The following is a 12,235-nucleotide window of genomic DNA, read 5'->3' as shown; positions in this document are numbered from 1 at the left end:
TTTACTCCTCTCCCAGTGCCATATTGTGGGAGAGCAGATGCATAGAATAAGTCTTAATTCCAGTAACTTAGTCTAGTCCGAGTTGCTCCCCACAGGCGCTGGTTTGAATCCTGCCTGCTCCACTTCTGATCTAGCTCTCTGCTGTGCCCTCAGAAAGAGAAGATGGCCCAAGTCCAAATCCTTGGGCCCCTGCACCTGTGTGGGAGAGCTGGAAGAAGCTCCTGGCTCCAGATCAGCTCAGCTCTGGCCATTGCGGCCATTTGGGGAGTGAACCAGCAGATGGAAGACCTCTCTCTCTCTGCCTCTGGCTCTCTGTAGCTCTGCCTTTTAAATAAATAAATAACAAATAAATAAATCTTTAAAAAAAAAAAAAGAGTCCAAATGAGTCTGCAGACTAAATAAAGTCTGATTGGTGCAGAAATGCTTCCAGCTAGAAGCAGGATTAACACATAAACACACACACTTGTAAATAACACATATAGGGCCTTTTTCTCAGATACGAATTTAAGAATATCAAATATTCTAAAAGCTCTAAATTTCTGAAGCTTATTTGCTAGGGAAAACTGCAGGGAAAATGTTGACAGATTTGCGAAATCCCCATATGTTCATTCGGCATGTAATTATGGAAAGCTTATCACAGGCAAAGCACTGTAGAATACAAAGATGCACTTGGATGATTTCTACTTTCAAAGACCTTCCGTCCTAGCAGGAGAGAAAACACACTCGCCAACTACAATATAAAGCAGCACAGAGTGAGTGTGCAGTGAGATAAGATATCGCCAGTCAACCTGAGGTCTGGATATGCAGCCACTTCCATTTATGATTAAGAGAATGGAAGTGATGGAGTGAGACGCTGTGTAACAAATTAGCCGTGTGGAGTCACAGAGCAGCATGGTTTCAAATGAAGGCTATCTTATGAAGAACAGACAACTGGGGCCAGTGCTGAGACCAGCAGGTTAGGTTAAGCCACCACCTGCAACACTAGTTCAAATTCTGGCTGCTTCACTTGCGATCCAGCTCTCTGCTTTGGTCCAGGAAAGCAGCAGAAGATGGCCCAAGTGCCTGGTCCCCTGCCACCTAGGAAGGAGACCTGGATAGAGTGCTGGGATCCTGGCTTCTGTCTGGCCTACCCCTAGCTGTCGTGACCATTTGGATAATGAAACTAGTGGATGGGATACAAGACTGCTCTCTCTCTGTCTCTTCCTTTCTCTCTGCACCTCTACCTTCAAATAAATACATCCTTAAAAAAAAAAAAAAAAAAAAAAAGAGAGAGAGGTAACTGAACAAACAGATGGAGAAAACACTGTCAAATGTCCTGTGATTTAGGTACTGAGAGAAGCAGCAAAAACAATATTTTTGGAATGGGGATCTGGTCCTAAGGATGGCATAGGCAGAAACGTAGCACACATTGTTACATGGACAATGATTCTTAGCTACTACGCTGCCTTGTTGGAGAAATCAGTTTAACAGCAAAGGCTAACATGGAAATATGAATGGGACATTTTAATTATGTGGCTAATGTCCAAGAATATAGTATGAGAAAAATGACAGGAAATAAACAGGAAGAATGAGTCTGACAGAGTGCTAGAGGGCATTCTGGACTCAATAAGCCAGAGTTCTCAGGCTACAGCAGCCAGATTCACATTCCATTCAAATGCCAAAAGCAGCTACAAATGGGAGCATTCACTGGAGAGGAAAGACACACAGCAGAGAGGACTTATGAATGAGGAAAAATAGTCTCCTACTCGGAGAAGCCCGAGTCAAGATCTCTGGACTGTTCTAGAGGCTCAGGCGAGCTCAAGCTCTAACGTACAATTTCCACCCCAAGGACATACGTGCACCTGTTCCACCTAAGTGAACACCATAACTGAGCTGCTGCCAGGCCTAGAGACTTTCCAGAACGCTGACACGCACTGAGACATACCTGAGAGGTTGAGGTCTGCAAGGATGACGTTGGTCAGGAACCCATGCATGTCAAAATGGATCCTGCCGTTTTTCACACTGTCCGTGATGATGGATTTCACTGAACCCAGGGCAAGCATGCATGCCTCGTGGATCTTCCACCTGTCAAAGGGATACCATAGCCTGGTGAAACAAGCTATATTGACAAAAAAGACAAATATTTAAGGAAAGAAGACTTAAAAAGGGTATTCCAGCTTAACCTGCCCCAAAGGAACCATTTATCTACCCCTCCAATTTAAACCGGTAGGCTGAAAACATTGAAATTTAGTAACAGATTTTTTTTTTTTTTTTAAAGATTTATTTGAAAGGCAGAGTTACAGAGAGGCAGAGGCAGAGAGGGAGAAAGAGAAACAGAGGTCTTCCATCCACTGGTTCACTCCCCAAATGGCTACAATGGCTATAGCTGGGCTGATCTGCAGCCAGGAGCTTCTTCTGGGTCTCCCACGCAGGTGCAGGGGCCCAAGGATTTGGGCCATCTTCCATTGCTTTCCCAGGCCATAGCAGGGAGCTGGATCAGAAGTAGAGCAGCCAGGACTCGAACTGGTGCCTATACGGGATGCCAGTACGGCAGGCAGCAGCTTTACCCACTACACCACAGCACCGGCCCCAACAACAGATTTTTCTAAATGAAACAAAAATAGGGGCAAGCCTTTGGCAAAGTGGTTAATACACCAACTGGGAGTCTTGCATCCCATTTCGTAATATCTGGGTTAGAGTCCTGGTTCCACTTCCCATTCCAGCTTCCTGCCACCCATGTGTTAGACCCGGCTCCTGGCTTGCACATGCCCAATCCTGGCTACTGCAGGCATTTGGGAAGTGAACCAGAGGATGGGAGATTTCTGTTTCTTTCTCTGCCTTTCAAATAAATAAACTCTCAAAAAATAAAATAAAACTACTTCCTCTCAAAGCTTCCTAAATCAGCTAAGTTAAAAGCATCCAATCATTTTAAGATTGGGATGAACTGCTTTGGCACAATGATTCAAAGCAAAGATTTGTTTGCCTTAAATCTGATGGCCTGGGGTCAGCGCTGTGGTATAATGGGCTAAGCCCTCGCCTGCGGCACCAGCATCCCATATGGGCACTGTTTTGAGGTTCGGCTGTTCCATTTCCAATCCAGCTCTCTGCTGTGGCCTGGGAAAGCAGTAGAAGATGGCCCAACTGTTTGGGCCCTGCACTTGTGTGGGAGACCTGGAAGAAGCTCCTGGCTTTGGACTGGCTCAGCTCTGGCTGTTGCAGCCATTTGGGGAGTGAACCAGTGGATGGAAGACCTCTCTCTGTGTGCCTCTGCCTCTCTCTAACTCTGCCTTTCAAAAAAAAAAAAAAAAAAAAAAAAAAAGATGCCCCAAACAGGTCCCCAGGTTAGGCATCTGTTCTCATTCTTACCAGTGCTCAGTGCCACTGCTTTTGGTTTGCTCAGCTTCCTGTAAATGTCGAGTGGCTGCAGCCGCCAGGGCTGCTGCACTCTCATTCTGGAAATCTGTGGCCACGGCCTAGGGATAAAGAAAGGCTAATAAGCCTATTTTATACATTAAATGCATTTCAGTTGCAAACTGCTTTAATGAGAATTGCTGGAAGTAAACAGTTCAAAGTATGTCACATACACACACAAAACTGATTAGGTTTTAAAACTGTGCCCCACTGGCTCAGAACTCTAATGGAATAGAAGTAATATCTATATTTTGAGCGCCTAAGCAGTGTTAAGAGGAGCCAGTTGCTCCTTTTAGCTGTAAGCAGCAGATCATACTTAAAAACGATGGACTCGGCTTTGGACAATGGTCCAGGTGTTTACTCCCTTGAAGCCCAATTATGGAAAAACAAGGCTAATCCACTAATCGAGAACGAGCGCAATCTTTCATTGGTACCTAGAAATACTAGATAACGATGAGAGGTGAGTCACCAACACTGCTCCTACCAAGGGAGCAAGTGGCAATTTCTCCGCAGCGTGTCAGCCTAGAGAGAACTCCGGGAGATGCCAAGGAAACCTGAGCAGATATCTGATGTTCAGTATTTTTTTTTTTTTTAATTTTGCAAACTTTGGGTGTGTGCTATAGACTGTTGGTGAAGAATGATTAAATGGAAATGTTACTGATTCAACTTTCTTACTCATTGGAGTACTTTATCCTCTGCAAAAGTCTTACATTCAATACCAACTGGTAAATCAGAATCAGTGACAAGGATTGTGGAATCTCTGAGTCTCAAATTTCATTTGAGAAGCTCTCTTGTATCCCCAAAATAGTCTGAGATAAAGCCACCCAACAAACACTGCAACAAACACTTGGGTTAAACGTCTAGGAAGAACAGCAAACCCTCAAGTGGCTGATTAGGATGATCTGGCTGGAGTAGCAAGGTAACCCTCTTACCAGCAACAGGTCCTGAGCAGCAATTCTAACGGTATAGGAGAAGGTATCATCATCTTCGTCTTCTACAAACTGCTGCGGGTTGGCTGTCCACACTTTAATCTGAAGACATGATCAAGGTAGGTCTTGTGAGGCTGCTAATCTGGTTAATGTGCTCCCTTACAGATAAAGAAGACTTCAACCTTTGATTCCAAACAAACTGTATCCTCAAAAGCCTTACTTTGTATTGTAGAGAAACAAGTCTTCTACAAAGGGAAGGGGGAACTGGCTATTTCTCCCTGGCAGACTCTACCTCAGAATTTGGCGGTTACTTGTTCTCTGCTACCATCAATCAGCTGTTATTCTTTGATAGATTTTCTGAATCTATTCAGGATACAGGAAATGTGATGGGATATTTACTGTGAAATCATGCCAGCTCCTGTGCTCTCTTATTCGGGGCACCATCTTATCTTGAGAGTTCTTTCCCAGTTTGAATGACCAACAGGCTAACGATCTGTTCTCTACATTTCACTACATCTGGGGAGGGAATAGGTTCCCAGGGATACCAAGGTCTTTGGTAAGAGGCCAGAAAAGATCTTCCTAATAGAAGTGTTCTGGAAGCCCAATTACCCAATTTGGGAGTTGATAAAGCTATAATACCCAGGGAACTGGCAATAAAATGATGTCAAAGGCTTCCTAGAACTCCACACAGAGCTATTCTCATGTTTATTTTTAGACTTGCTGTTCATTTGACCAAGGTTTCATATTGATCAAGTTGCACCTTCCAAATACAAGCTGATGACTGTCTCCCAAATATTACTTACCTGCTCCTCAGTGATTTGCATGTACAGGATTATATAGTATATCAACTCAGGCAAGGCCTTCTTGACAGTGCTTTTGAATTTGCTATTTTCTAGTAGGGCGTGGACAAATTCAAATATGCTAAAGACGAGATTTTCAAAGCCCAGGACTTCACCTATAGAAAATACGCAAGAGAAGGAACTAATGATAAGAATGCACGCAGGAGAAGGAACTAATGCACGCAAGAGAAGGAACTAATGATAAGAATGTACGCTAGAAATAAACTACACTGGCCGGTGCCGCAGCTCAATAGGCTAATCCTCCACCTAGTGGCGCCGGCACACCGGGTTCTAGTCCCGGTCGGGGCGCCAGATTCTTTCCCAGTTGCCCCTCTTCCAGGCCAGCTCTCTGCTGTGGCCCGGGAAGGCAGTGGAGGATGGCCCAAGTGCTTGGGCCCTGCACCTGCATGGGAGACCAGGAGAAGCACCTGGCTCCTGCCTTTGGATCAGTGTGGAGCGCCGGCTGCAGCACGCCAGCCGTGGCGGCCATTGGAGGGTGAACCAACGGCAAAAGGAAGACCTTTCTCTCTGTCTCTCTCTCTCACTATCCACTCTGCCTGTCCAAAAATAAATAAATAACTACATTATTAGTGAATATTTAAAGTGCCTGAAAATTATTAGTCCTAAGGGATTGGACTGGAAGAAGGGCTGAACTTTAAGGGCTGTGTTGTGGCACAGTGGGTTAAGTTGCTACCTGGGATGTACACATCCCATACTGGAGGGCTATTTCAGTCCTGGCTACTACACTTCCAATCCAGCTTCCTACTAAAGTGCCTAGGAGGCAGCACATGACAGCCCAAGGACTTGGATTCCTTCCACCCTCCTGGAAGACCAGGATGGAGTTCCCGGATCCTGCCTTCAGCCTGGCACAGCTCTGGCTGCAGTGGGTATTTAGGAAGTGAACCAGCAGATGGATGATCCCCTGTTCTCTGTCATTCTGCCTTTCAAATGAATGTCTGAATAAATCTTAAAAAAAAAAAAAAAAAAAAAAGAAGAAGAAAAAGAAAAAGAAAAAGGAACTTTGAGGATATCAAATACTCTTTGGTTTTCCAAGTAAAAGAACCAGAAACACTGAATATATTTCTTCTAGCATGTCTATTCTTGATCTGCAATACTTAAAAATATTCAAACAGAAAAGTTAACATCATCTGGGACTTCAAAATTAGACTAGACAAAACAGCAGAAGAAAGCTGGATAAATGGCCTTTAAGAGATCATTTCCAACTCAGGAATCCTATGATTTTACGTGATTTATTTAAATGCCTGTAGGAATAGACAGAAGACGGTCATGTCTCATCTCCTCACGTCTAATACACCAAAAGGAACCTCAATTAGAAAACGCATTTAAGAGTGAAGCATCTCCTAGATTTCTCTTCCCACTAACTGGTATATTTCTGTAAAGATCAGATAAACTACATACCATCAGAATCCACAGGATCTTCCACTTCCTCTGTATAATTTACTTCTGTCCTCACATAAGTATGATGAAGAGTAAAGAAACAGAATTTTGAATCTGCTTTATACACACTCTACAAGGGGATGGTACACATTTCGATCACATTCCACACATCAAGTGGAACCACATGACCCAAAGCCGACGCCCACACACAGGAGGTGGGGGGGCCCTCAAGGTCTCAGGAAAGGATATAAAGCCGCACTCTCGGTTAAGGTATTCCAAACAATAGGCAGAATCTGCTGCATGGAGGACACCATGTGCTTTGGGAAGTTCTTCACCAGGGCTGTCACTGCCTGAGAAGTTAACAAGTGATAGACAAGAAATCAATGATTTAAAACCTCCTCCTCAAACTCCAAATGTCTCACTGGCAGTCAAGGTTTACCTTCAGGACTTCCATTTTAAACCCACTATCAGACGTGGGGCCATCTGGTATCTGGAGGGCCTGAACAAAGGCCTCTGTGAACTGCTGCACCACGGGGAAGATCAGGACTTTGGCTGCCCCCTGGGAACAGAAATCAGTGTCAAGGCAGGACAAGCCTCTCACCCAGGGCTTTGGCATACATATCAGACACTGAAACCTGAGGCACCCACAGCTCTTTCCAGGCTCAGGTCACAATCAGAAGGGCACAGCTATAAAATCACTTTTGGTGCTCCTCAGGATGTCCTACTTCCTTAACCAACACCTGCAGTTCCTCCCCACAGCCCTCTTAACACCTATCACATATGGACCAACTTTCCATAACCGCTCCTGAATCACAGGGCTCAGCAATTTGCAGGTAGCTCTGTTTCTCATGAGAGGGCCCTCAAAGAGTAAGAGTTCTTGGTGATGAGTGGTATAAAAATGGTACTAGATAAGGTGTTTGGTCATGCTACCTACAAATTAAAAATTTCATCAAAACGTTAGCTCTATCTAAGCACCACTTATTGTACTTTCTGCTATTGCTATAAGGAGCGTACCACTGCTCTGCCTACAACAGATAAAGACTCTTCAATGTGATGTAGGCTCACTCACCTTTTCCAGCTCCTCCATGTTACAGATCATATGGGCACAAGTGGTAAAAATCTCCACAGCGCGGGAACGGGTTCGAATACCGTACACCTGGGAAAAAGGTGACAGCACAGTCATGAGATGAAAGTGTGAATGTATGTGTGCATCTGTGACTAGAAGTAAAACTATGAATAATCAATCCTCATAAGACATCAGATCCCTTAAAGAGATAGGAACTAATTAATTCATGTTCAGGGGACAGACTTTTGGGGCCGGTACTGTGTAGCAGGATAACCTCCACCTGAGGTACCAGTATCCCATATGGGTGCCAGTTTGTATCCGGGCTGCTCCTCTCCCAATCCAGCTCTCTGCTAATGGCCTGGGAGGGCAATGGAAGATGGCTAAGTGCTTGGGCCCCTGCACCCACATGGGAGACCCGGAGGAACCTCCTGGCTGTTGAGGCCATTTGGGGAGTGAACCAGCAGATGGAAGACCTCTCTGTCTCCCTCCTCTGTCTGTGACTCTGCCTCTCAAATAAATAAATAGAATTTAAAAAAAATTAAAAATGGAACAGACTTCTGTAATTCAGAATAGGAAAGGAGCAGAATCATGTTAGAACTCATTCGGATTCACTCATTACAAAGGGCTCTGTGAGCAGATCTGATTAAAAAGGTCAGGCTGGAGGGTTCTCGGAACCCCAACATGGCCAATGTACTTCTAAAATGCAGACAACTGGCTGGGACTAGAAAGGAATGGGAGGGCTAAAACATTACCCATGGGGTATTCATAGCTTACTGAGATGAGTTATCATTCGCATACACATTAATCAAATCCATGTACAGTATATTAAGGGTGTATTATGTGCAATGCAGTGACACACTGTTTCCACTTAGCTTAGGTGGGATACCTCAAGGGAACTCACAGGTGGCAGAAAGACACAAGGTACTTAGGAGTTAGAAGATGCCAGGAGATATGAGAGATATATATATATATATATATATATATATTATTTCAGCTATCTTACTCTTTTTTAAAAAATATTTATTTGAAAGATAGAAATACATAGAAAGGAGAGGGAGAGACAGAGAGAGAATGTGCACAATCTCCATCTGCTAGTTCACTCTCCAATGGCCAGGCTGAAGCCAGGACCCAGGAGATACTTTCAAGTCTCCCTCGTGGGTGCAGGGGTACAAATACTTGGGCCATCTTCCACTGCTTTCTCAGGCACATTAGCAGAGCGCTGGATCAGAAGTGGAGAAGCCCCATATGACACACCGACACTGCAGACGGAGACCTAACCTTCTACGTCACAGCGCCGGCCCCAGCTACTTGACTCTTATCAAAGGCTTGCCCTTGTCATTAGGAGTGAAAAGTCTGTGGCTAATCCAGATATTTGTCCACTCTAGTCTTTCGGTATGGGGATCAACAGCAAACACCATGATCTCCCACCTGAGACGCGGAGGCTGAACAGAGCCTGAACAGCCCTTATTGCTGTCATCCTGGAGCTGAGATTTCATACCTCAGCCATGGTGAAGATCTTATACATCTCTGGGAGAATGACAGGAGCAACAAGTGGCATCTGTGTGTCTGTCACTTCTCGAGTGAATTCTACAAAGAAACAAGTGATACTGTTAAAAAAAAAAAAAAGAACTACTTTATAAAGACACTAGTACAAAAACTCCAGAACTGCTCCTAAGTGGCAGTTCCCCAGCAGTGTGCAGGTCAGGACACTGCCCAGGGGCCTCTTCCTGGAGAAGGAGAAACAGGAGTGACTGATTATTTGTCAGAGGGAAGGGAGAGCATGGAGATAAAACAAAACACAAGAGATTATGAAAGAAGACCTTAATGTAAACACTGGAAGGAAATCTGTAATAGGACTTCACACGAGTCCTTGTTGGGTTAACTTGGGAAAAGCCCACATTAAGTTTTAAGTTAGTTTGTGCCCATCTGTCAACCTCCAGGGGCACTACAGGTCTTTATCTTTGGTTCCATTCTTAGTATTCTTCCTTGGCAACCTGCTTCAATGCACATCACAAAACCTGCACAAATATACCTGGCTGCAACGCCATCCTGCTATGCTGCTCTTTCAGTAGGTGCCACTTATTGACCTAAAAGTCGGAGTGCAAACTGAAAGAGAGTGATTTCCTATGTGAACCTATCTGTAGGAGGAAGCTTGAAGAAGGTGAGGGAAAGAAGTCACCTTTCCCTTCACTTCCAAAAAATAAAGCAGACAGCAAAAAGGATCTCATACTCCATGTTGCTAAACAGGGAGATACGAGTCTTTAAGTTCCAATCACTGCTTACTTCTCCAACGCCTGTTCGCAGCACTACCAGCTGAGATGCCCAGGAAGGGACACAGCTGGACATGCAAGTTGGAGTTTCCCAGATTCCTACTTTCCACATGGCAGGCACTATCACCCCCTCAAGTCAAACAGAGATCAAATACTCCAGGCTGGGTCTTCCTTACTAGCCATGGTGTCCTCCCAAACAATAAATCCTGAGGTGTTGTTTTTTTGTTTGTTTGTTTTTTTAACAGGCAGAGTGGACAGTGAGAGAGAGAGACAGAGAGAAAGGTCTTCCTTCCGTTGGTTCACTCCCCAAATCGCCACTACGGCTGGCGCTGCGCTGATCCGAAGGCAGGAGCCAGGTGCTTCTCCTGGTCTCCCATGCAGGTGCAGGGCCCAAGCACTTGGGCCATCCTCCACTGCACTCCCGGGCCACAGCAGAGAGCTGGCCTGGAGGAGGGGCAACCGGGACAGAATCTGGCGCCCCGATCGGGACTAGAACCCGGTGTGCCGGTGCCGCAAGGCGCAGGATTAGCCTAGTGAGCCGCGGCGCCGGCCAAATCCTGAGTTTTGATCAGTGGGTGTTCTATTTCATTTAACCCTCCCAACTCCAAGATTAGTTCAAACAATTATGATGAATAGCATATTGGTAATAAGTTTTACGGAAAATGTAGTATAATTTAATTCTAATAAATGCATAACCACATTTTTGACTCTCCCATAAGCATTCCTGGCAGTCTCAATTTATTAATACCTTATAGCTCTAAGTCCCAAATAGATTTTCCAAGGCCATTCAGCAAGTCAGGAAAAATTTAGAATACCACCAACACCTCAATCTCCAAAATTCTTTGAGACCAAGGAAAAACTGCGTATTTCAACTCTTGGTCGCTATGCTTGTACTTCCTTTACCCCATGAGCCCTGGTAGTCTTTTATACCATAGGTAAGTTTGATTGGAACATGGCACAGTATCCTAACAATTCCTCAAGAGTCAGTCCCATCCCCCGAGTGGCTCCTGACCGTCCACCAATGCCTGACTTTCACGCATGCCTGAGTTCCTTTGTCAGAGAACAGTCTGCCTTCCTTTGAAAATATTTGGAGCAGAGCTCTCTGGGAATGGAGTTGGCTGCCTTCCACTCTGTGCCTGGTGACGCCACTACAAAGGACACATATTTCCACAATGGTTTTTCCCGGTGGCTGACAGAAAAGTGATCTCACTGAGCAATGATTTCCTTAGTCAGCATCCTGACTGGGATAACGTACGGCCACTCTTCTTCCCCTCGTGCTGGAAGACTGGGAGGCAAAAGGCTTCCTTTCCTTGTAGAACATCTGTTAATTGAGATCCTGGCACTACGAAGCTGTATAGAAAAACCCAGAAGGTCAATTCCACGTCAAGTCACCCAAATAATAGGTCATAAAGGACATGTAAGGAAAAGAGAAGTGAAAATCCAGGCAGGGAACACTTTGATCTTGTTGATAAATCTGCTGTGTATCTGAGCTAAAAACTGAAGTTTGTTATAGATAATCAGTGATATACAGGACAGCTAAAAAAAGGCAGCTGGGGTGCTGGAAGGGGGAGTTTTATACAGAAGGAGGAAGGATTTTCTTTTGACATAATATTGATAATATCTAACATTAATATCACATGGACTTGTAACACTGGCCAGGATGCCAAGTTCAGCAGATTGTGATTCAAAAAGAATAGAACTAGGCCGGCGCAGCGACTCACTAGGCTAATCCTCCGCCTTGCGGCACCGGCACACCAGGTTCTAGTCCGGGTCGGGGTGCCGGATTCTGTCCCGGTTGCCCCTCTTCCAGGCCAGCTCTCTGCTGTGGCCAGGGAGTGCAGTGGAGGATGGCCCAAGTGCTTGGGCCCTGCACCCCATGGGAGACCAGGATAAGTACCTGGCTCCTGGCTTTGGATCAGTGCGGTACGCCGGCTGCAGCGGCCATTTGGGGGGCGGTGAACCAATGGTAAAGGAAGACCTTTCTCTCTGTCTCTCTCTCTCACTGTCCACTCTGCCTGTCAAAAAAAAAAAAAAAAAAAAAAAAGAACTGGCATTCACAACCACATAAAGACATTTCAGGAAAGCCAGTAAGTTACAGAGAAACACGTAAGAAATAGGCGGGATCTGTAAAAACTGCACAAAAGGGAAAGATGTCTTTCCTTTTTTAAATAGCAAGATTTATTTACTTATTTTAAAGAGACACATATTGAGACAGACACAGAAAAAGGTATCTCCCATCCCTGGAATGGAAAGTCCCCAAATATCTGCAATGGCCTGGCTGAAGCCAGGAGCCTGGAACTCCTCTGGGCCTCCCACACAGGAAGCAGGGGCCCAAGCACCTGG

General features: G+C 45.0%; 1 protein-coding gene across 4 annotated transcripts in view; it reads right to left on the bottom strand.

Moving 5' to 3' along the window:
• The window catches only part of IPO9 (importin 9), a 57,834-nt gene that overhangs the window by 23,664 nt on the left and 21,935 nt on the right, over positions 1–12,235 (bottom strand). For 3 of the 4 annotated variants that reach the window (XR_011381329.1, XM_002717601.5, XM_051820461.2), the window contains 9 exons: positions 9,121–9,209; positions 7,626–7,712; positions 6,996–7,115; positions 6,806–6,906; positions 6,578–6,636; positions 5,123–5,274; positions 4,323–4,421; positions 3,346–3,452; positions 1,925–2,064 (listed from right to left, as the gene is read on the bottom strand). Coding sequence is in view for 3 of the 4 variants with exons in the window: in XM_002717601.5 (XP_002717647.5) it covers positions 1,925–2,064; positions 3,346–3,452; positions 4,323–4,421; positions 5,123–5,274; positions 6,578–6,636; positions 6,806–6,906; positions 6,996–7,115; positions 7,626–7,712; positions 9,121–9,209 (954 nt within the window). In the remaining variant the exon portion in view is untranslated. Of the gene's footprint in view, positions 1–1,924; positions 2,065–3,345; positions 3,453–4,322; positions 4,422–5,122; positions 5,275–6,577; positions 6,637–6,805; positions 6,907–6,995; positions 7,116–7,625; positions 7,713–9,050; positions 9,210–12,235 lie in introns of all 4 variants that reach the window. The other variant, XM_051820462.2, reaches the window with a different exon arrangement.

Source organism: Oryctolagus cuniculus, chromosome 13, assembly GCF_964237555.1.
Source record: "Oryctolagus cuniculus chromosome 13, mOryCun1.1, whole genome shotgun sequence".
Taxonomy (NCBI): domain Eukaryota; kingdom Metazoa; phylum Chordata; class Mammalia; order Lagomorpha; family Leporidae; genus Oryctolagus; species Oryctolagus cuniculus.
The sequence above is the reverse complement of the archived record's forward strand: the minus strand, read 5'-3'. Positions and strand labels throughout refer to the sequence as shown.